The 24671-nt window shown below is 40.8% G+C and overlaps 1 protein-coding gene across 2 annotated transcripts; it reads left to right on the forward strand.

The window, feature by feature from the left end:
• Nucleotides 1-1516: 1516 nt before the first annotated feature.
• On the forward strand, nt 1517-23137 carry man1b1a (mannosidase, alpha, class 1B, member 1a). 2 transcript variants are annotated; one of them, XM_039780366.1, is made up of 14 exons: nt 1517-1823; nt 3668-3802; nt 7969-8077; nt 8502-8719; nt 9760-9905; nt 10100-10218; nt 10909-11100; nt 11833-11981; nt 13230-13418; nt 14032-14222; nt 14831-14951; nt 15835-16029; nt 17772-17903; nt 18256-23137. In XM_039780366.1, exons 2-14 carry the CDS (start codon nt 3701-3703, stop codon nt 18463-18465), a joined length of 2073 nt encoding a protein of 690 aa, XP_039636300.1. In that variant the 5' UTR covers nt 1517-1823; nt 3668-3700; the 3' UTR covers nt 18466-23137. The 2 variants fall into 2 exon arrangements, with proteins under 2 accessions (XP_039636300.1, XP_039636302.1); XM_039780368.1 differs by lacking the exon at nt 1517-1823 and adding an exon at nt 1830-2390.
• The last annotated feature ends 1534 nt before the right edge of the window (nt 23138-24671 follow it).

The raw sequence follows: 24671 nt of genomic DNA on the forward strand, positions 1-24671 counted from the left end.
AAAATGGTAATTCAGTCTGATTATCAGGCTTCCGTTAAGCCCCAATTTCCCTGAAGGTCTGTGATAGAAACGTTGCTGCTGCTTCAACAGTTTGTGATGATTGTACTTATTACTTTACCACATTTTCATTAGATCTCATTGGACTGTTTACTGTTTCAACAGTAGAAATGTTAAATTCAAGTGTGTTTAAGGAGATTCTCTCATGTTCGGTTATTCTCATGCAAACCAAAGACTGAAGCTAAGCGGCCAGAGTCTACAGATCCATCTATTTCCTCCCAGAACAATACTCTAATTTCTTTCACTGTAAAGACGTGCATAGGTTTGGCTGTAGAGTAAGTGCAAGAATATTGCCCCCGGCCCAGCAGAGCTTCTTTGGCCCCCTGGTGAAAAATAAAGTGCCTATTACCACCCACTTAGCAGTTAGTAATTGCTGTCAACCTTAATTTCTGCTTCATTCGATCTGAGAAGTGCTTGAGTCCAGAGAAAAGAAGCAAACCCTGTAGCTTCTCAGCAGAATGAGGATTTGGTGTTTGCGTCTCCGAGTCGGTCAGCAGTGCGTGATGAGTGGTGTGCAGTGTGCACTGTCTGCAGGGAGTAGAGGATTCATTTGAGTGAGATCTCAGGGAGTTATGTCGGCTCAGCAGCTGGAAAACACCAAAACTCGTTTTCTTTCTTAAACAAAATTCTCACCGGTAGAGATGAGGCGTGCCACTGATATATAACCGGAAAGAAATGTACTTAATCTTAACTAGAGGAATTGGATAAATGTTCAAGCATGTTTGCCATGGGTTGGCAATTCTAGCCTGGTGTTTAATATTCCGTGTTTTCTTTTTATATTTAGATTTGTCATATCATCATTCCATATGATTGCCTTAGCTGGCTGAGACTGATCATTGTTAATTTGTACTAAACAAGTAAAGTATCATTTTAAAAAATCTGAAATGACATGCTGGACATCTTTCTCGTGTGATCCCGCCATTAGCTCATTCAAAGAATTTTGTCAGCTGAATAAAAAAAAAATACATAACCAAATGTTGACTGTGTATTTTATTATCAATAATTTTGTAATTATTTGGTCATGAATAAAAGTATTGGACACATTAAACTTTGACCCGATGATGCCCAACATCTGAATGTGTTGCAGAACCTGCAACAAGGTTTTTATAACTTTCAAATACTGTAAATATTAGTCAGCATGCAAAAAAAAAAAAAAAAAAGTGTCTGTAAGCTATAGAGACTCTGCTATAGAGAATAGTTTGAAATCGAATTAATTTTACATGGGTTTAAAAGGAGATGGTCATTTAGGGATTTTTAAAAAGTGTTTTAAGGACAGCTGGAATTAAATAAAATGACCTGCAGTACCAAAAAAAAAGCCAAAAGTTGTGTCATTACATCTGATCTGTGAACGCTGTGATGAACAGACTGTTAATATTAATATACAGTCTATGGTTGAACGTAGACAACAGGCTTGGTAAGGGTTAACGCTCATACCGTCACAACACGTGCACACGTCACATGACGCGCACCATCATCTCGTCAGCTCTTGCTTTTCCGCATCTGTCTCTGGTTGCTAGTTAGTTAGCTTACGTTAACTTTAGCCATGTTTTCTTCAGTTTCATTTATTTGACATTTCATGTAGCAGACGGTCGTCTTGTGTGACAGTCGGACGGACTACTGTGTTACATGGTGGTTCTTCTGACTGCCGAGTAGTGTCACTTTCCATTCAGTAACAAGCCGAAGACGCAAGCCTCTCATAGCTAGCTAACAGCTGCTTAGCTTTCAGGAGAATAACGTCGCTGTAAGGCAACGAACCAGGCACAAAGGTGAGGGGGGAGGCAGCTTAATGTAGGACTAGCTGTTAGTGATTTTGTCCGTGTGTTTAAACCGCATGTCCGTGATGTGTGGAGCAGGGGTGTAACTAGCTAGTTAACAAAATAAGATAACAATTAGCCTACCTTGCTGAAAAAGCTCGTGACTGTAATTTACTAGGCAATGAAGCTTACGTTAACGTTAGTTATTTTATATAACTTGCAATAATTTGCTCTTTAAGTGCATTCCTAAAATAATTCCATTGTAAAGTGTACTTTTGATGAAGTAACTAGCTGCAAGACTTACAGAATACCCTTTTAGCTTTGCGTGGATGCTGTTTTTACTTGTAATCTCTGATCAAGCTTCCTTACATAGACTCTGTTACCACTGCAAGTCGCATCACTGCTATGTCCAGTTGTTATTCACGGTAACAATCGGTATTTGATGTTAAAAGCGTTTTCTAAGGGCTCTTGTGAGTTTTTTACACCCGTTTCTTAAAACATCACTCAAGAGCTAAGCGCACGTCCATTTGCACGTCAGCTGTCCATGGTGCTGAAGGGGATGACGATGAATGCATCTAAGTTTGTATCTCAACAGTGATGTAAACTACTGTATGTATGTATGTATGTATATAAATAAAAATACAGAATTTGCAAATGAAATAAATAAAACAACCGAAGTGTATACATGTGCATGTTGCATTACAAAAAGCCCACCAAATCAGCAGTCATCCTTGCTGTATTTTATATGATACATGTTACTGTGTTGAAGACAGTTAAGTCGGTGTTGTACATTGATCAGTGCAGCTGCTGTGAGTGGCAAATGATACTCTTCCAGCTCAGATTAAAAAAACCTCAAATCAAGCAGTGACAATTCTTAGCTTCTTCTCTGGAAATGTGGAATCTGGAAACAGTTCATGAAGGTGTTTGCAAAAGAACATGGCAGCAGCTGGAACTTGTCTATCACAGAAGAACGAGTACAAGACTGCTACATTAAACTAGCATAGAATAAAATATCATCAGGAGAACTGGCATTTCAACCAGATGAAATGAAGATAGTATTGGAGGTATAGGTAATATCTCTGTGATAGCTATATGCTGTGCGTAGTGTCAAATGCAAAAGGACACTTTGCACAAAATACCCAGGGCTGGTATGTTGCAAATCAACAATTGTATCCTTCTCTGTTTACTCCTTCTGGTGGTGTTAATAAAATTGGATAGATACTTTATGGTCACTGCGTGTTAAACACAACAGCATTTGTTTTGGTAGCAATTACTCCACTTAGCAGCATGTATAAATATACATAAAAAAAAGAAGAAAGAAATCTCTTTAATGATGTTAGATGCCCCTTTCTAGAGACGGCTCGAGCGGAGGTCTCTCAGGTTTGGGAGTGGGGAGTCGAGGATCCACTGAGCCGGTTTTAACTATCCTAATAACTTAATTGTATACTCCCCTTTTATAAAAACATACACATTTAAATCAAAGTCAGTTAAATGCTGGTGAAATAACCATAATGTGTCCTGGTTTTCGTCTTGATACCCTGACATCTTTTTACCTGTTAGTTTAGGTAGAAAACAGAAAAGATAACTACACCTTACCATCATGCATGGACTCCAAACCTAGATCAAGACATCCAGCAGGATTTCTGTATTGTGGTGTTTTACTAACCTCTGCCTCCAAAACCACCATAGTCCAAAAACCCTCCAATGTATTACATTGACAGTGTTATGAAAGCAGACAAAAGTAGCTAATGTTCACATTTAAGAAATTCAGTGTGTGGTATTTTTACTATATGAATAGTTATATTAGGAGATAGTCATGGCCAGGCTAACTGTGTGTTTTACTTGTCTGAATGCAGCGTCTATGAGCTACGACTGGCCCCGATCAGAGGATGTATCCGCCTTCCAGAAAGGACTTCATCTCTCTGACGCTCAATGATCCGCACAGTCACACTTACAACAACGGCAAACACCGGAGACAGTCCTGCTGGAGGGTGAGTGGTCCTGTAGGGCAGTGTCCAGATCATGGCTCTTTACCACGTTGACACTGAAAGCCTGTGTTGGATGCAAGATAATGAGCTTGTGCTCAACTCGTGTTCACACCTGTAGGTCCATACATATCACTGCCATACCGCAGTTATGGTTGATGGCAGTGGTGGAGGATATGGAGAATATCTTCTATCGCAGCACGTGCCATAACATGGTACTATATGCAGTAAACCTTCACTGAATGGTTGCAAAAAGGCTTCCGCTGTAAGCCTCCAGCGGCTTGGTTCTGCTTCTGACCACATCACTGAGAAAAAGCATCTTTGTCTTCATGAAATGCATCTCTTTTTTTCAGACAAATCGATTCCTAGGTTCCAGTCTGCTTTTCTTCCGCCTCCTTTGTTGTGGAGCAGCCTGAACTTTCAAACTCATCAGATAAAAACCTCCCCTGAGCACATTACATCTCTGATCACTACAGTGAGATAAACACATTCTCCTCACCGTCTCTCTCTCGTCTACCTGCACATTTTCTTTAGTCTTGTTTTCTATGCTCTGCCATTTCTTACACCTTTCACTCCTTTCTTATGTCTTATCACTATCCTTATCTCCTGTTGGTTTTGCTACTCACGGTTTGACAGGCATATTGTGTTGCACTTATCATTTCACGTCTCGTTCTTTTGTTTGCTTTTCCTTCCTCGGGGGGGGGGGTTCCTGCTTTGTTCACGGATTTCCTCTTTCATTCTTGTTCAACTGGTCTAACAAGTTCGCTCATAATGGGCCTTGTGCATGAATGTTTTCTTATTTTTCTCTTCTATTTGTTCTTGCACAAAGCATTAAAGTGATGGTTCGGAGTAATTTACCCTAGGGTCCTTTGCACCATGACCTCAAGCCAAACACCCCCCCAGAAGCTTTTTTCACCTGGGTCTAACACTGGGTGAGTTAGCGTAGAGTAGCGTTAGCCGCTGAGTAGCTTAGCGCAGGGGCTAATGGACCCACGTTTGTATCTCTTAAATGACCCCACTAATAATGCCCGAAATGATACCAAAGGTCTACACTAGTATATATAGGTTATGCTCTCATAAAACGATGGATTGGAAAGTTTGTAAGTACACCAGAAGTTTATGAACACTTGCCTGCTCTCTTCAGCTCTCTGTTGCTGTTGCTGCTGCTACCTGCAGTTAGACGAGTGCTTAGGGCCGTCTATAAATTACTACACCGAAAAGAGATACAACAAAAATATGTATTAATTTAATGATTAAATAAGGTAATGTCTCCAAACTTACCTCAATTATTACTTGTCTCCTGCTAGTTATATTACAGCACTTACTTTAAAAAATAAGTTAAATTAAAAATTATTTTTGTTGCATCTCTTTTCGGTGTTGTAATTTGTAGATGTCCCTAAGCACTCGTCTCACAGCAGCAACAACAACAGCAGAGAGCAGAAGCCAGCAGGCAAGTGTTATTTACGTAAACTTCTGGTGTACTTACAAACTTTCCAATCCATCGTTTTATGAGAGCATAACCTATATATACTAGTGTAGACCTTTGGTATCATTTCGGGCATTATTAGTGGGGTCATTTAAGAGATACAAACGTGGGTCCGTTAGCCCCTGCGCTAAGCTATTCAGCGGCTAACGCTACTCTACGCTAACTCGCCCAATGTTAGACCCAGGTGAAAAAAGCTTCTGGGGGGTGTTTGGCTCGAGGTCATGGTGCAAAGGACCCGAGGGTGAATTACTCCGAACCATCACTTTAAGAGGAAAATAAGATAATCCTATGTGGTGGGGTTGAAGGCACCTGCAAGGCTATTTGAAATTAGCCCCAATAAGCCCATATAAGGGCAGCAGACTTAAGTGCTGTGTGCAAACCACAAACCAACAGGCCACTGACATTTGACAGCAGGTAACGTTACACTCAGACAAGAGGAAAATAAAGGAGAAAAAAAATGCCTAAGAAGAAATAAAAATACGTAAGGGCAGCAAGAAGAAAACTTCTTCTGCAGAGATAGAAACTTTACTTAATTACTTTTTTCACAAATGAATGACACTCTCAGAGAAAGAAAGAGAGAGGAAAAACTTAAAAAAGGATAAAAGAAATAAAATCCCTTGTCAAATACAAGCCATTAGATTTTTGTCTGCCTTGAGTATAGGCCTTGGTCATTTCGCAATGTTACAAAAGTGATCTGCTTACATGTTAACAATGATGCTTTGCAATATTTTGCAGAACACAGCAGGCCATGGTTATTATGCACACTTTGTCAGGTGTGTATAAAAGCTTGCCATCGGCCTGTCAGTTTCTGGAAGGATTAAAAGTGTATTTCTTCACCAAGCAATGAGAGATTGCTAACAGCTATTAGTGTTAAGTGCATCATAGACCAGATGTATTATTTAGCACACAGCGAATGCACCATACACAAGGGAGTACTGTAGTCAGGGAACAGTAGCCAGGACGTGCTGTTCTGGGGAGCAAATGGGATCAAATTGCTGCTTTTCCGGAGAGTTGAAATGTGTCGACGGCGCTGAGAAATAAGACAGTGTTGTATCCTGATGCACAGTGACCTGCAGTGATGCACATCAAGACACCGCAAGTATGAGGGTTTGCACAGGAAACAGTGGGTGCGGGCGCCCGGATAGCTCAGTTGGTAGAGCAGGCGCCCATATATAGAGTTTTACTCCTCGACGCAGCGGGCCTGGATTCGGCTCCGACCTGCGGCCCTTTGCTGCATGTCGTTCCCCCCTCTCTCTCTCTCTCTCTCTCACTCCCCTTTCATGTCTTCAGCTGTCCTGCCAATAAAGGCCTAAAAATGCCCAAAAAATAATAAAAAAAATGGGTGCAAGTGTTCTGATTTGTGTTATACACTGCTGGTGTGTGTTCCCCTTTAGTTTAATCATATATGGTCCAACACATCTTGTTTTTTCCAACACATCTGCTTTATGTATGATGCCATCTCTCAACACTTAATTGTCAAATTAGTGCCCACTTTTATTTTTCCAAAGAAATGGTCTGAAATCCATTTTTGCATTAATTTGTAATCCTTAAAACACTAAGTAGTTATCGTGTTTAAATATAAATAAATGCAAATAGAAATGATTAATCATGAACAAAAACCCTCAGTAGTATTAAAGATTATTTTAATTTGGCATTCAAAATTTCATTTCAACACAATTACTTCTGTCACCTCTTTTTTTAGAAAGGAAAAAAAAAGCTAAACGGCACGGTCAGCTTTCATAAAGGGATTTTATTTTAGTTCTCTGAATTGAAAAGGCAAACCGGCGCTCTTATCGACTGATCTGTAACATTTTTATTTCCGCAGTATATCAACAGACAGTTCCTCCATAAAGCCAGATTTATAGCATCAGAGACGTTGGCTCAGGCCCAGCACTCCCGTGCACCTGTGCAAATCATGTTCCTTTTGAGTGGCTTGTTGGCTCAGCGTTTATGTCCTCAGGACTCCTCCACATTGGCTTTCTTTAACATTCCCAAAGACACGCAAGTCAGGTAGAAGCTCTGGATCTCTCATTGTCATGTGAGTGTTGGTCTGCCGAGTGAGTTTCCATTCCTCCAGCCAAGTGCAGATGGAGAAAATGAATAACTATCTTCTTCACTGTGCCATACTACAAATGCCTGGTTGATAAAATGTCTCCTGAAGATTTGTATAAAAAAAAAAGCACCATTGGACTACACATAATATTTAGATTGTGTGATGGTGAATGAGCTATAGCAAAAGAAAACGTCCCCTGAGATGAAGTCTGTTGTGTGTTCTTTCACAGCTCACAGACGATGGCTCAATAGTTTCATGGTATTGCACAGGTGTTAATTAGAGCAGGCAACCGAGTGGTACCACTCTGCCTGTTAGCCTTCTCTCCTGAGAGACCCTGCCTCTGTCCCTCCCTCTGCACTGCTGGGCTTGAGCTGGATTGTTTATTTGTGAGCTGTCACTTGGTTTAATGCATCGGGTGGAGAGAGATGTTGAGATTATACAGGGTAAGCCAGACCAGAAAGGCCATCACGCTTTTCCCTTAGCCACTCTACTTTCAAAAGCATAAACAGATTTGTAAGATATTGTGAGAGGGGGTTGGAGGTGTTGGAATCTGCTGACAGACGCTTGTGATTTGAATCCAGAGCTGTTGGTCATGTTTCAGTGTAGTTAGCTTTGTTTTATATCTGCCTACAGAAATGGAAGCAGCTGTCTCGGCTCCAGCGAAGCCTCATCCTGTTCCTGCTGGCTCTGCTGCTCATATTTGGACTGCTCTCCTATCCCAGCATGACAGAGCAGTGGAGAGGTAAACACTAAACTCACTGTAATGGTATTGCTGCATGACTCTGATGAGTTGGACGGCCTGTGTGTGTTGTGTTTGGCAGTGATGAGAAGTTGCAGTGAATTACTAAAATGCCACATGAGACGCTCTGATGGTTCATCTCTTTGTTTAGATTCTTTTTTTGCGCTCATTTGTGTTTGTGAACACCTGCTTGTTTAAGCTCTTGTATACTTCTACATACAGCATATTTAGATTTTCAGACCACGTCCGCACTAAGATGGCTAAATCTGCAAATGCTTTTATTTCCTTTCGTTATGGCTTTCCGTCTACACTAAGATAGCTTTTTTTTCATGCATGAAAACTGACTAGCGTAAGGAAGACAACTTTCTGTAGCCATCTCTATGAAAAGTCTATTTTTAACATTATGTTGTTCCTTCTGTGTGTTTAGGGTTGTCTGACAGGGAGGACTGGCTGGAGCTGAATGACAGAGACGTGAAGGATATTCCTCCCGAGGTGAAGTCTGTATTGGATCAAGCTGAAACCAAAGCTCCTCCTCCTGTGGCAGGGCCACATATGGGGCCAGCTGTGGATCCAGATGCGGGTGCAGATGCTGTGGTGGGGCCCAGAGCACCAAATGTTCCCATTTTGGCTAAACCTCCCATTAAGGTTAGAGTTGTGTTTTGTGTTTATTTATTTTACATCAATCAACATCAGCGAAAAAGTAAACGTGCTAGAGTCGGACAAGATTGACACATTTGCAACTGCAATTCCTAACCAGAATGTTGAACCTCCAAAGATCTGTCATGTTAATTACAGTCAGACACATATACACATAACTCAAAGTGTCATAATAAAAAACAAAACCGCTGAATACAAACAGCTGTTACAATACTTAAAATAAATAAATTCTCAATTCAGTGCTGCATGTGAATTTAGAGATGACTTGTACAGTTGACCGTGTTTTGCTCTGTATTAGGCTTTCATATATTTGTAGCAATGGAATAATGAATGTTGTTATAACCCAGCTCTTTGACCATGACAAAAACATGAATGGAAATAATAAGTTGCTTATTTTTGACAAACAGACTATAAATTAAAGAACAAAATTTAAGTGTGAGGTGGGTTCTTCAGTGACATCGGTACTGTTCTTGTGGGTGTATGTGGATAATGTAGTCTAAGGTGTGAGAAGTAAAATTAACAAATAGTCTTAACAAAGGGTTGCAGGCGCTGGCAGGAAGAGAGAGCGAGAGAGACTGGAATCTGGCCTTTTATAGCCTGTGGCACGCTGGGCCCAGGTGCTCCAAATCTGGCTGAATGACTGCAATCAGGCTTCCCAGACTACCTTTGAGGAAAAGCAATTAAGTGATGCAGCATAACACAAACACACAAGTATACTATACAGGGGCCTTCACAATGTTCACACACCCATTTGAAATTGGAATTTCAACGAATTCTAACAAAAAAACGTGTGTGTGTGTGTGCGTGGTTGGTTACATCCATTACTGGTGACAAATCATTGTTGACAGGGTGCCCTGTTCTTGTGCTTGTGTACTTAATTCTGGTCCACACGTTTGAACTGTAGTTATGATTATGTGACAGCTCCAACTGTTGTTCAGTTTGCTAAAATGGTAATAAAAGATCACTCTAGATACCAATAATCTATGTAGACTATATATTTAAAGACTTAATAGCTTATTCATCCACAGAATAAGACATTCCCAAACAAGAGAGGTCCACCGAGCCTGCCGAAAGATGGAAATATTTCAGACACAGTCGGTAGGAAAAAGCAAGTGCAAGAGGTGGTTCAAGATGAAGAAGGAGAAGAGGTGGACAAAGAAAAGAAGATCGTCAGGTGATTTCCTTCTTCCCACCTACAGAAGGTTTTGCAACTGTTAAGAATGATGAGCAGATGACATGTTAACATGACATTATTCAGAATATTGGAATCACGCATTTTCCAGCTGCACCCAAGCCCTGTAGCCCTTGTTGCAGAAGAGAAGCAGTTATAAATAAATGGTAATATGGGTTTTAACTTTGGTCTCGCAGCTGGAGAGGAGCACTGATCGAAGCTGACCAGGCCACAGAGCCTCCACCCTCGAACAATGAGAAAGAAGCTGCGGCGCCCCCAGCCCCAGCCAACCCAGATGACCCTGTCCCACCAGAAGGTCAGTACTGTATTTGAATTTTGGAATTTTTTACTAAGTGCTTTATAACAGCAAGTAAACCCAACCAAAATCAAAACCTAACCCTAACCCTGCAACCAGTTATCCATTTATCTCTTGTTTGTTTTTCTAAATAATACACAATAGTTTAATTGATAAAATGTCAGAAACAAACAAAAGTTTTCATCTTCACATGTCTTGTTTTGTCTGACCAACAGTCCAAAACCCAACGTTTTCCACTTATTGATGTAAAATGCAGAAACCATAAGATTTTATTGCCATTCTTTATAGTTCTCCAGCCCTCTATCATTAAGATCATCTTCTCTCGTTCTGTTCCTTCTGGAAAAAAGAAAGGTTTAAACTTTCCTTGCCCTTTGGGTCCACTGAGAAACCTTTCCCCTCAAGCAGATTCCTAGCGTTGACCAGCTCTACTGGTATACTGTATGCTGTTTAAAGCCCAGCAACTTTTTTTTTTTTCTTCAACTTAAAAGTTTGAGCTTTTCTAACTCGTAGGACAAAATCCTGCTGTGCTCAAAGCATCATTGTCAATGCATGGCACAGAATATTCCCTCTACTGAAAATAATGTGAAAATGAGACGTGGACTGTTGAGAGGGCATCCTAGAGGAAACACAGACTTTTCAGATTACACTTTCATTTCTTATTCATTCCTTTGTGGACCATTTTATTTGCAGTTTCAACAGGAACTGTGGACAGACTGGAGGCGGTGCGTGATGCCTTCAGACATGCGTGGAAAGGCTATAAGGAGTACGCCTGGGGTCACGATGAGCTCAAGCCCATCTCCAGGTCTTTTGGCGAGTGGTTCGGACTGGGTTTGACGCTCATTGATTCTTTGGACACCATGTGGATTTTGGGCCTAAAAGAAGGTATGTCAGTTATTCCCTTTCTCTGGGGGCTAGGTGTCATTTAAAATGTTTCAATGCAATGCAAAATAGTGTACTGTTATACAGATATGATATAGAGTTATCACATCTGTTTGAATCCACTCGCATCTTTTGTGCCATCTCTAAAAGGTAGCTTTGCATTTTGTCTTCACTACATCGATTTTACACAACAGAGTCTACTTGCAGGTGTTAAGTAGTACTACTATGTATGTGAAACAAGTTGTATAAAACCTTTTGAGGCTCCAGAGGGGGCTGTTTGAAGTATGTAGCGTTGGCGCTGAAGACTACAAGTTTAAAAATGAAAAGAATCTGGGGGAGTGGAGTCAGAAAGAAGTGATCTTTCCAGATCTCTGTAGCCTGCTCCTTATCTCAGCTGCAGGCTAGCATCTGGAGGCTACATTAGCCGCTACATTAGCATTCGAGTTGCATTTTGGGTTTTTGCGGGTGCCAGGTTTTGACAGCAAAGAAGTATGCATTGAAAGAAAATAAACAATATCTCTTCATAAATTTATATTTTTTTTTTTGAGTTAAATGAGTGGAGTTTTCTGACAAAGCCGTGGTCGGGGGCGGTGTCTGGAGTTTGTTTACGAGACCACTTGTTCATGTCACTTCAGGCGAAACATCTTTAATACACCATTGATGTCATCAAATGTAATTCTTTTCTTTTCCTCTCTTTCTCCTTCCCACTCTTGTCCTCTGACTCACTCCGCGTAGAGTTTGCAGAAGCAAAGGACTGGGTAGAGAAAGAGCTCTCCTTCGACAAGAACGTGGACGTGAATCTTTTTGAGACAACCATCCGTATCCTTGGGGGCCTGCTGAGTACCTACCATCTAACAGGAGACCAACTCTTCCTAGAGAAAGCTGTGAGTCAACCCATAACAGGCATTCTTACGCTCCCGTTTTCTGTTGTTCAGTTGTTTTAGAATAGCAGTCTAAGAAGGTTCAAACAAACGAGCACGCAACCCACGTAGCATTATCGTAAACTACATTGTAGAATTGACGGGCTTCACGTTGCCTCCTCTGCCTCACTTCAATGGCCAGTTGAAGTCAAGTTACCAGAAACCTGTTACTTCAGGTTCAACCCAGGGTTTTGTGTATCACGACAGTGGGTCACTTGTTACCAGGTTAAATTACCATGGTAATTTATGCTGAACACCTAACCTGCTCGCTTGATAACGGTGTCACCGTTCTTAGAAGATCCGGTGGAGCTTGTGCTCAGAGAGAGAGAGCGAGAGAGAGAGAGAGAGAGAGCGAGAGAGAGAGAGGGAGAGAGAGAGAGAGAGAGATGTGCTCAGAAAACAACATTTAGAGACCGACAAAACCCTTTTACATTCCCTGATAGGTATCTTTATGAAAGATATAGATTTTCAGCGGAGGGAATACATATCTTTGTCAGCTTCTTGGGCTGTATATGTTACCAGTGCCACATCGCGTTGAATTATGTTTTTTAAATTCATGTTTTATTTCCTCCCACAATCACTTACCACTTCCAGGGGCTGCAACTGTAAGAATAGGCTACAGGCAAGTGTAATTTTTGGTCAGATATTTTGCTGGAATGATGGCGCAGTGATAGCCTATTGATAAGTCTTGTAATTTATGCTTTGAAGGGGTCGGCAGTTTTTTGCCAGCTTTCCTTCCTGTGTTTACTGTAGCAGCAGCGACAGTAGCTTTTTGCCTGTATAACGTGTCTGTGTTCTGCATATTTCTGTAGGATTATCGTTTGCTCGTCTTATGTAAAATATGCGGGTCTGGTAGACTTGTCCATGTTTGCGATTGGTTGTGCTGTGCAAACACCGCCTCTTTTATGGGAACGCGCTCGTCGCTAGATTGGGAAACCCTGAGTTGATTGAACTAGTTGTGAACCACCGTCGTGACACAGGTTATGCCGGACCGCGGATGTTTGGTTTGGTGAAGCCGGGTAACGGAAATAAATCCAAGACATGTTGATCTTGATTCGTAGTACAGGCCTCCGGTGTCTTTAGATTTGTTGATGTGGTAATGTTCTGTGTAAAGCTGTGTCATTTTCAAAATAAAGTCAATGATGCTTAACTCTTAGAGGACAGAAAAAGTCATTTTCCCCCCATAATTCTGTTTCTTCTCTCCACTTAAAGAAAGATCTCGGGTCCAGGTTAATGCCTGCCTTCAAAACTCCCTCAAAGATCCCGTTCTCAGACGTTAACATCGGGAAGGGAATAGCCCACCCCCCCCGATGGACGTCAGACAGCACGCTGGCCGAGGTCACGAGCATTCAGTTGGAATTCAGAGAGCTGAGCCGCCTCACCCAGGAGCCCCAGTACCAGGTCAGGACACCAGGGGGGCCTCCACTGCAGTCGTGTGTGTGTGTGTGTGTGTGTGTGTGTGTGTGTGTGTGTGTGTGTGTGTGTGTGTGTGTGTGTCTGTGTGTGTCTGTGTGTGTCTGTGTGTCCAATAACTTTGATTTGGCATTACTTCCAGTTCTTTGAGATGGAGTGAAAAAAAATTGGATGCAATTTATAGAGATATTTGATGGAGGGTTTAATTTCAGTTAAAAACCGACATTAAGTACAGCTCGCAAACACTAGTGTGATTGAAGTGACAAGCATGAGCTAGGATTTGCTTTAAATCCATCATATTGTCAGTTTTTGAGTGATTCCAGAAACCCGAGCTTACCCCTGAAGATTTGAAGCCCAATCTCACGTCAATTTGAGTAATTTCTGTCATAACCTTCACCAGCTCTGTGACATAACTTTTGATGAGCCCACTTTCATCAAAGTGTGAAATTGCTAATACTTTTCCAATGACAAATGCCTTAAAACTGTATTTTTCAAACATATTGGCCCACACACCAGCAGTAAGTGAAGCAAGGCTGTTGGGTTCATTATCTTATGTCTAGACGTTAATGGTAGCTGTTCTGTTTTTTTCTAACCTTCCTAGGAGGCTGTGAATGAGGTAATGAGGCTGGTCCACAAGCTGCCAGGCAAACAGGACGGCCTGGTGCCCATGTTCATCAACACCAACAGCGGCCAGTTCACGCACAAAGGAGTCTTCACGCTTGGTGCCAGGGCGGACAGCTACTACGAATACCTGCTCAAACAGTGGATCCAGGGAGGCAAGACGGAAGACGAGTAATTCCAACTTTACATTTCTGAGTGGATTTTCTGTGATTGTGAGAAGAAAACACTGGATTTTAAGATGTAACAACAGAGCCATAGAAAAGCAAAACTTACTGTATATTCACAAAACAAGAATCACTTTAGAGACAGAATACAAAACATGCAGAAATGTTTGTATAAGTTCTAAAGTACCTAGACACATTTTCTGACATAACATTCAGTGTACTTAAAGTAGTTAGGCTGGGTTTACAAGTTGCAGCCACACCAAGGCAGAGCTGGGAAATAATCCATACTATCATTTTTTTATCATAAAAAAAATGAGAGGAAATGAATTGTTGGAACTTTTTGTTTAACACGTGAAGAGTGATGTAATGCATTACATAGTGGAACTCGCTGCATTGCACTACTTTGAGTATTTTAAATATAATGTTTCATGTATTTGCCAAATTGTGATGTCATGTCAACACCAGAAAAAATATTCTTCTTTTTTTAAAGTTGTGATACTGACTTGAGTCATATTGTACAGCCCTAAACAAAGTCAAGACAGACCGACTTATATGTCTAACACAACACTGACTAATATTTATATCTGTCACACTTCCTGTTTTTGTATTGTCCAGCCTGTTGGAGGACTACCTTCAAGCTGTGGAAGGAGTGAAAAAACACCTTGTGAGACAGACGGGGCCCAGCAGATTGACCTTTGTTGGAGAGTTGTCCCACAGCCGCTTCAACCCTAAAATGGTAGAGATGCTCGCCAAAAGTCAGTGTGCGAAAGGCAGGGGGTCACAGGCCCTTAATGTAACCTAGGACCTGCTGAAAACCTCAAAATCAAATGTTGTGGTGTTGTGTGTGTGTGTGTGTGTGTGTGTATATATAGTGGCCAACTTAAGGCTCTACACAGAGCCTACGCAGTAGCCTACGTAAGTGGCCTGCGCCGTTGTGAGGATTTATACTTGTGTGTGCATGGGGAGTGTGTGGTTGAGCGAGTGAAAGAGTAATGGGGATTAGCTCCGGAGAGAGTACCGACTTTATATACAGTCTATGGTACCGACTATGGCGGTGGAGACAGAGAAACAAGTGTCTCCCCTGTGCTTTGTGACCACAGTCGGTAAGCTGTAGCAAGAAAGGTTAACCCTCTCCTCGATTTCATGTTAGCACCCGGAAATGAGTAGGAGGAAGTGTGACGCTGCCAAGCAGACCAATCACAGTTGTTGCCGTCTGCGTCGATGAGACATGACGTTACATTTCTGGTCAGGTGCACATTGGGCTACAGCGTAGGGTCTGTATCTGTGTACCTACGTAGGTACCTACGACGTAGATTCAACCCAGAACCATTAGTGAGGCTTTTGAACCTGCTGTGTTTTGGAAGTACAGCACAAGGACCCCTTATTGTCATAGGGTATTTTTCACACTGCCAAAACTCAATGAACTCACATCCCAGACAGCAGCCGCCTTGTTCAATCAATCGGCCTTTGTGCTTTTGTTGAGTCAGAAGCTGTACAAGCTCATGTGCATTGAGTCTTTCTCTCCATCAGCCAGTCGAAATCAATTCAACCTCTCATCATTATCTCTCCTCGGTCTCGTCCCTCCTGATTGCACCTCTCTCTGTCTTGTCACTCTACAGGACCACCTTGTGTGCTTCCTGCCAGGAACCTTGGCGCTGGGGGCCCACAACGGCCTCCCGGGGGACCACATGGATCTGGCTGTGCAGCTGATGGAGACGTGTCACCAGATGTACCAACAGATGGAGACTGGGCTGAGCCCAGAGATCGTCCACTTCAGCATACAGGCCAGTGATGGGCCCAACCTTATTGTCAAGGTATGGCTAATAGCAGAAAGGAGGCATTTGGTCATCTTCTTTTTCATATTCTTTTTAGCAAAATTTTATATATACAGTATATATTAGTATGTATGTAATATGATGACCCTGCTGAATAACATCAGCTAGTCTAAATTTGACATGAGAGTTGTGACAATGACCTTCCTAACCCTTCTCAGTGCTCATTTTCTTTTTCATGAACTGCTCTAGGTTTATCAAAGCATCCAATAATATTGTTCTTGTCTCCGCTGCTGCCTTCATTAACCCAAAGTATGAACCATTTTCAACATTTTAGGAGCTCATTCTAGTTCTAGGATTAAAAACAAAGGAAATGAAAGTCAGATTTCACAGATTTTATTACATAAGTATATTTGAGTGTGTGTGTGCGTGCGTGCGTATGCGTGCGTGTCTGTCCCCAGCTAATCTTGCATATAACTGGACCTATCAGCCTAAATTTTGTATACATTTATGATTGTATGTGACAGCTCAAGGACTTCTTGTGGTTCTCTGTTTTATTCGGTCATTGACTGCTGACTCGTCACTCTTTTTAATTGGCCGGTCGGGGCTGCAAGTGATCGACAACTGCTTCTGTAGCAAAAGGCATTTCGGGTAATCGGCTGGGTTAAAAACAATCCTTACCCTGTCTGTTGCAGTCTGCATTTTGGCCTTTGTCGAGGCTGGATGTGGAATGATCCGATATTTTGAGAGCTCTTCTGATCAGTTAAAGACAGTCAGTAGAAAATGACAAAACTGTTTAAAAATAAAAACAAAACAAGACATACATACATACATCCAGGGCATATAATTTGAAGAAATTAGAATTGCACATTAAAGGGGGTCAGTGATAAGATGAAATAGCAAAGTGCATTCCACATTTAAAAGATATTAGAATAAGATATGTTTGGTTTGGTTATTTACAGGAATTGAGAGTTCTGATGGCTCAGGGGAAGAAACTGTAGAAACCTGTTAATATATTATATTTGATTTATTTATTTAATATACTTAAAACCTTGGGAAAACAGTCATGACCAGTTGAACGACGAACGGCGTGTTTGAGCTATGTTACTGGTTATTGGTTGCACGGCGTTCGTCGTTCGATTGGTCATGACTGTTTTCCCAAGATGGCGCCCGACTGTATAGTGAATGGTACAGTCTTTCTTTTTAATAAACTGTCTGCACACTTCCAAAGTTCTCAATGCTTCGGTTTACATGTAGCGACCCTCATTATGCTGCCGTGGAAGTGTGGTGCTATTTTGAGCCTTGTTAGTGGTGTAGAAATTGATTTCTTGTTACTTTACCAGTGCCCCGAGGACTAGCATTATAAGCTAATTAGCGGTTTGCGCTAAAACTGGTCACATTCGATTAGCATGAAAACATATCCCAGAGAACGGTCGACTCTGTACACGTGTGTTATTAACCCCTAGGTTCATTTTGCGCTGGATTTGTCCTTTAACTTCACATTTTTTGTTATCCTTTTTTCACTGTTCCCTCCAAGTGTGTTGAAGGATGCATAGAAATATGTTCCACTGCTGCCCTACTGTCAGTTATGCAGTCATAAAGTACTTTTACATTTGAGTATGTCTGCTCTTAACTTGTATTTATACTTAAATGTAGCTTCGCTCACTGATGTCATATATCTTCCGTGGGACTGCCTGGTTGAATAAGGGTCAAACAAAAAATATCTTAATCTGATCCTTTTTTTAAATTAATTTTGATATGTATTGACACCTTTTATCCTCCAGCCTGCAGACAGACACAACCTGCTGAGACCAGAAACGGTAGAAAGTCTGTTCTACATGTACAGATTCACTAAGGACCCCAAGTACAGAGACTGGGGATGGGACATACTGCTTAGCTTCAATAACTACACTAAGGTACTTGTAACAGGTTTATTGGTAGGGCTGGGTATCGTTCAAAAATGTTTGGTACCGATACCGTGACTTTGATACCGGTTCCTGAACGATACTTTTTTCGATACCAATTTTAGATCTTGGTAGAAGCATGCTGCGTGCTTATTGGCCCACTGATGCTGATGGGATTTACTCCTTAGGTATTGAAATTGGGTATTGAATGACGAGGCATTTTTCGATACTTGATACTTCAAAGGCAATGTGGTCGGTGCCTCAAAAGCATTGAATTCGGTACCCAGCCCTACTTATTAGTGTAACTGAAATGACCAAATCATTAAGAGTTTTGTATCCTGACCAAACGCCTCCACGTCTGCAGGTCCCCGGCGGTGGCTACACGTCCATTAACAACGTCCGCGACCCCGTAAACCCCGGGCCCCGGGACAAGATGGAGAGTTTCTTCCTGGGTGAGACGCTAAAGTACTTGTATCTGCTCTTCTCTGACGACATGGAGCTGCTCAGTCTAGACAAGTATGTCTTTAACACCGAGGCCCACGCTCTCCCCATATGGCCCTCCCCACCCAAGTGATGTCACCATACAGGAGAAGTCGGTAAAGATCAGGCCCACTGGGTCCTGTATGAGTCAAACACTGTTGTTGCCGCTCAGTCAGGCAATTCCCTTAAGCAACCGTCCAGGCTGGACTGCTGCAAAGCAGACCTGTGCCGTCCACCTGTACTTTGATACATTTCCATGTGGAAGAGTTTATTTTTATTAATTTTTTTCTTCATTTTTCCTAAGGAAAAGGTTTGTATTAGAGCTGGTCTCTAATGTAAAACACTTTTTTTTTTTTTTTTTTAATTAGCTCTGACTAGCTGGCTCCAACAGGAGACAAGAAGGGAAATGGTGGGAGTACTTTATTACTTTGGCGACTGGGATAGTTCTTGTATGTACGTATGGGGTCACAACAATCATGTCATGCCTGAGTTTCTTTTTTTTCTTTCTTTGTCAGGTGCAAATCCTCACTAGTCCTACATAGTCAGGTGTCATGGCTGTGAAGGAGTCTACAAATGAATTGTGTTAAACAGATTGCTCTAGTGGAGGAGTCCCATATTATTTGTATAAGTCTTTACTCTGGCAACTCCCAGTGCACTTGCTCATGTACAAAAATGGTATACAAGGAGTTAAGAGGAGTTGTGCTTTTTTTTTTTTAAATCCCTTTTGTGATGTCCATCCCCTGTATTGTCCCATCCTAAGTGTTTAGGAATCAGTGGGCAGCTACAGTGCAGTGTCCATGGACCACTTTCACTTCTGAGGCCTGTGCCTTGCTGAAAAGCAAATGCAGCGTTTTCCTAATACCTACTGTGTATGTCTTTAATTAAATAAAGACCTTCGTAAAGTATTAGGGCGGTTATGGCTAGTAAGATTGCCATAACCCAGGAGTTACACACAAATGAAATTATTTAAAACCTTATTGGTGATGTATAATGCATCTGAGCCTGGCTCACCATATCAAAGCACTTTTTTTGTAGCTTTCAACTACACTGACTATAATGGTTATTGTCACCAAGATGGGACAGTTGAAGAACTGTAAAGGCCCCAAAATGCACTGCAACGTGTATTCCTCATTGGGCACCACTTTAGCAGTGATTCTGCAGATACTGAGGGGTTAAATGTTAAATATGGTGAAGCTCACTGCACAGTCACACCTCTTTGTGTTTTTAAGGGACATTTGGTTCTTGTTGTTTACTGATCTTTTCATTTCGGGTGGCAGTGAGAGGGTAGTCAATGGGTTTAACCCTTGGGATATGTCATGTTTATAGGACCTAACAATTTGAAAGTGAAAGTATATCGAGGTCTTTTGAATGAATCAGGGCAGTACACCTAATGCCATCTTGCTTTAATAATGAATGTCTACTTTTATTTTATTTCTTTCAGTTTTACATTTGGTCATCTAATTCTGGTTTTGATTAAATATGGGATTGTATTCACAATTGTTTCACATTATATGAAGGGGAATTAATTATGGCTTCCGTGCAGTCTTAAATTTGCAGTTGCTGTGAAGTTAGATGAAGAAAAAAAACAAAAAAAACAACTCAGTACATTACCATTTCCTGTGTCAGGGACATTATGCATGCAGCCGTTCATTCATCCTCTATTCACAGACGACTTGTTTAAGAAATTGAGTTTGTTGAATAGTTTTCTTCATACTTGAAGGAGTTTGATTAATGCCGTGTAGCAATCCCACTGACTTCCTCTCAAATGTGACGTAGAGCAGTGTGGGAGGAGCGCTTGTTTTCTGTACGGTAACTGGGACAAATCCATTTGAAAGACACATCTGGTGTGCTGTAAGAGCGGCTTTGAAGATGGCTGAACCCACACTCTGTTATTTCATGACTTTCAATTCTTCAGTCCGAAAAGGATCCACGTCGTGGATCATTCTTTTCCGCGGTTTGAAACGGAATATTCGCGCTTTGACCATCTCCTTTTGTTAATGAACTTCAGTCTAACAGAGAGCCATATACTGACCACTGTCATTGAATGTGCATTACATTTCCCAATGCTCTGCTGTGCCTATTGAAATGTATATTGTGCTACGGTGGTTTGGTTCTGTTTCTTTATTGCTGCTGTATCAGTGGTGTTTATTTGTGAAGTGCTACAAGGGAACGTTTGGTTCATGGCTTGTATTTTTACTCTGGATGGGTGGGTGAGAAAACAACATGGGTGTAAATATTTTGTGTAAATTGTTTCTTACCTGTGTACTGAATCCAACCTGTGCATCCATTGATTTATCAAGCCCTTTCTGGACTTGGCATTCTGTGTCATCATGTCAAAACATTTCTGTTTTTAAGCAGGTCATTTTTTTAATGTCTACTTAACGCAATCCATCCAAAAATCAATGCCAGTTAAACATTCATGGAGACTAATGTCTGATAATGAGTACTTTTCAGAGGTTTTTGCTTTCTCTTTGGCGCAGGGGGAAAATTAAATACCCTTAATATATTAAGAAACATATATATATATATTTAAAAAGGCTTACCTAATGTGAGAGAACATCTGAACTTGAAATTCATGGAAATGATCATGGTTAATTAAATCAGTTAGAATTTCTGTTGCATATAAAATAATTAAATGAGAGATGTATGACTTATTTTTATTTTCTATTATCCTCGAGTGTTAATGCGGCCACATTCAAACCAGACTTTAAATGTAAAGGAAGAAAACTGTCATGAGGTCCTTTCATCATCCGCGCAGATCGTTTGTGTGACTTTACAGAAAAACAACTGTGGGTACTTTTTCAAATATTATGTTGCCATGTAAAATTGCCAGCGTGTTTACGGAGTGAAGTCCATGTCTGAAAGCGGCTACTGTTGCTTTGTTGGAAATGCAAAAACTAAAACCATCACCAGGTCACATGCGTGGGGGAAGAAGCCAAACTGAATCTCTCAGTGGAAATCCGCCATACCTCTTAACCAAATTCGAATTTGGTTTGATAAGTGTAATGTTCTCAAAATAATGTATACATACGTAACTAAATCTGCCTTCCACACTTTAAAGGATACAGCTAGCGTTATTCTAGATTTTCTTATTGTCGATAAAGACCAAAACCAACTTCATGTTAGACTCAATACTTTGACTTCCTCAGCCTGTTTCAGGCACTCGGCCCCAAGATGTAAATCTTCAAAAATGTAAAATAAAAGTTTAGTTCATTTTTAAAAGACTCAGTAATTTCCTAAAACAGCTGGGCGCTTTAGTTTTTATCAAATGTTACTTAAACAGGGAGACATAGCAAATTTGTTAGGGACTATTTTCAATGGTGGATTAACACAAATGTTCTCTAGTTAGTATTTACATGTGTGTGTGTGTGTGTGTGTGTGTGTGTGTGTGTGTGTGTGTGTGTGTGTGTGCGTGCGCGCGCGCGCCTTCATGGTAGTAAAGGAACATGTCACCCATTGAAGCGGTGCGCCTCACTGATGTGTTTTTAACAGTTTTTCTATATTTGTATTCTAAACGCATCATAAACCTGAGAGTTGTGCTACGTTCTGGATCCACAGAGGGATCTGGGATCGGTCAAGTCAGAACACAAAAATCATCAGATAAAAGACTCCACTAAAATGTTAAAACGAATACTGCTATAGACGTGAAAAAGCAGTGCATGGCAGGGTCTTCACGTTGATAAAACTCTGCTCCCTCTGTGTAATTGTCGCTGTTATCTTTGGCAGAACTCAGCCTTTATGTCAGATATTCATGATCCCGATTTTGTGTTAAGCGACTGATGGTAACAGAAAAGAGAACAGACCAGAAATGACTCATTTAGCTCCACAATGAGCTCCTACAGAGAAGCTATTTGAAGTCGCTCTGCTTTGTCATTTCATATTCTCATTATTTCCACGACTGATTCCTCCACATTAAGGAAATTGGGCAGTCTAGTCTGTTTTTTTTTTTATTATATATATATATATATATATATATATATATATATATAAAATTGTGAAATTGATTCTTGAGGTTTTATTGCAATCTTAAGGTTTTGTGAAACAAATGAATATGTAGGGTTGATGTACAGTAAGAAGCATTTTGTCCTCTTCAACTCTCTTATATCAGCTGAATGGCTGAATCTTTCACTTGTGATGATGATGATAATTAATATTAATGTGAATAATATTGAATCCAAGCCATAGCAAAAATGACAACTCTTCTATTTGAAATGTATGTGGGTGACAAAACATCAGCGTAGTTCATCAGTTTATTGCCCGCAGAGGTTGCTGCTCCAGCGCCTGTGACCCTGTGTCAGGGGCCGAAGACATGGATCAATATTGTTTTTGCTGATTAATTGAGCCGTGCTAAGAAAGAAAACACATCTTGACACCGTAATCACTTCTCTCCACGATGACAGAGCCAGTTGGCCTGAAAGTCGATCACTTTCCTGAATACTCTGAAGGCATGCTGACATGCAAAGTATTTATTTTAATTTTGGCAATTATTCATTTTCCACTTTTCTATACAAACTTTATGACTTTATTTTCAGAGCTGGTACAGTTTTAGCAGCTTGAGTATTGTTTGCACTTTTAATGCTTTGTCTGCAAAGGTTTGTCTTTATCTGTCATTTATGAAATCCCTGTTCACTGTACAGAAGACTGATTGATTGATTGATTGATTGAGCACTTTGTAACTCAAGTTGTGGCTTATTGCAATGTTCACCAAATGCAAACTTTTTTTCCTGCCAACTCAACTTTTGAATAAATCTTTTCAGTGAAAGTTTTGTACTGCATATTGATCTGAATTGACTACATATTGTTTTAGAAAAGCCTGAAGAAGATTCAACGTTTCAGTCATGTTGACGCTTGGAACAAAGCCACATCGTAGACTCCTCCAGGCTGCATCCCCTCTGCTTTACAGATCTCCCTCCACAAAAAACTCGATGTACAAATGCTGGACGGGGTGCTTTTTTTTACAATATCTCCGTGAAGGCATTCATGGTCCAAAGCCAGATCCATAAAGAAATGACCAACTCCATCCAACACCTTTTGGTATGAACTGGATCACTGTGTGCCGGCCCTTATCAGCTAACATCAGTGTTGAACCTCACTAATGCTCATGTGGCTAAATGGGAAAAAAAATCAATTGAGCCAGGTTTTGAAATGTAGCATAGCTGCAGATAGAAAATAAAGAAAAAGCTTAATTTGACCATCACTACTAGATATTGTCAGTTCCGCTACACCAGGGGACAGCAGAAGCCATCCATCACCAGAACCATATACAAAATAGATATATGTATATATATATATATATATATATATATATATATATATAAATCTATCCATCTATCTGTCCATCACTGTCTACACTACAAACCTCCTGAACCTTATCAATACCATGGCTTACTGTTGCCATGCATAGAATATCAGCCCTGGTTCCTAGTGTTCCTGTTTTTTTCCCTTATTTTTGGGGGATTTCCTGCCTGTGTTTTTGGACTGTAAGTTTATTTTTTCATCATTAAATCTGAAACTCCCCCTACTACCTCCTCATCTTTTCCAAACCTGCACTTCCTTAAACCGTGACAGGCTTTACATTAATCTGAGATATTCCAAAAATTATGTGATTTTTACTTACAAAATGTGCAAAACACTCATGTTAACTGTCTTATTCAAGACACTGCCATTCTGTGACTATATATGATTGCCATTGATGTGACGTGCACTCAGGGCACTGGTGGACTCGGGGGGTGCCCCCGTGTTAGAAAAAAACAGCACAAAAGTGCCTTCTTGGATGTCTCTATGGTAGATGTTATGATCTTAGTTTATGTTTAGGGGAACTTGGGGAGTAACATAAGAAGTTTACAACAAAACAAAAACCCCACTCTACCTAGAATGAATAAAAACTGAACTACAGACTCAAACACAACACTAACCTCCCTGGCTGCTCACAAAATAGGAGAAAAGGAGAATAAAATAAATGGCAGAGAAACACACAAAGCTTCTTCAGGTAATTGTATCAAAACGACACCAACACAGAGTAGTTTCATCACAAACTACTAGCAGCACAGACCGATCAGTGGCAAATGACCAGGTACGTTGGATATAGGAGCTGATATGCAGCTCCACTGACGATCAGAGTAGATAGAACATGATAAATTGCCCTATAGAGTGCCCTTACAGTAGAGAAAACGCGATGAAGTATACTCTAGCCTTCAAATTTTAGAAGACCCAGTGCAGTGCCATACAGGCTGCCCTAAATGTTAGAAAACCTTCTGCACGCTAGTACAATTTGTTCATATTTAAATGATTAAAATATAG

This window comes from Perca fluviatilis, chromosome 17, assembly GCF_010015445.1.
Source record: "Perca fluviatilis chromosome 17, GENO_Pfluv_1.0, whole genome shotgun sequence".
Classification (NCBI taxonomy): Eukaryota; Metazoa; Chordata; class Actinopteri; order Perciformes; family Percidae; genus Perca; species Perca fluviatilis.

Bases quoted from the DNA above. Each gene is read 5' to 3' on its own strand.
- man1b1a (XM_039780366.1), top strand. From the start codon at position 3,701: ATGTATCCGCCTTCCAGAAAGGACTTCATCTCTCTGACGCTCAATGAT. The intron at 10,219-10,908 runs GTCAGTACTGTA...TTTTATTTGCAG, and splicing joins TGACCCTGTCCCACCAGAAG to TTTCAACAGGAACTGTGGAC. The intron at 17,904-18,255 runs GTACTTGTAACA...CCACGTCTGCAG, and splicing joins GCTTCAATAACTACACTAAG to GTCCCCGGCGGTGGCTACAC.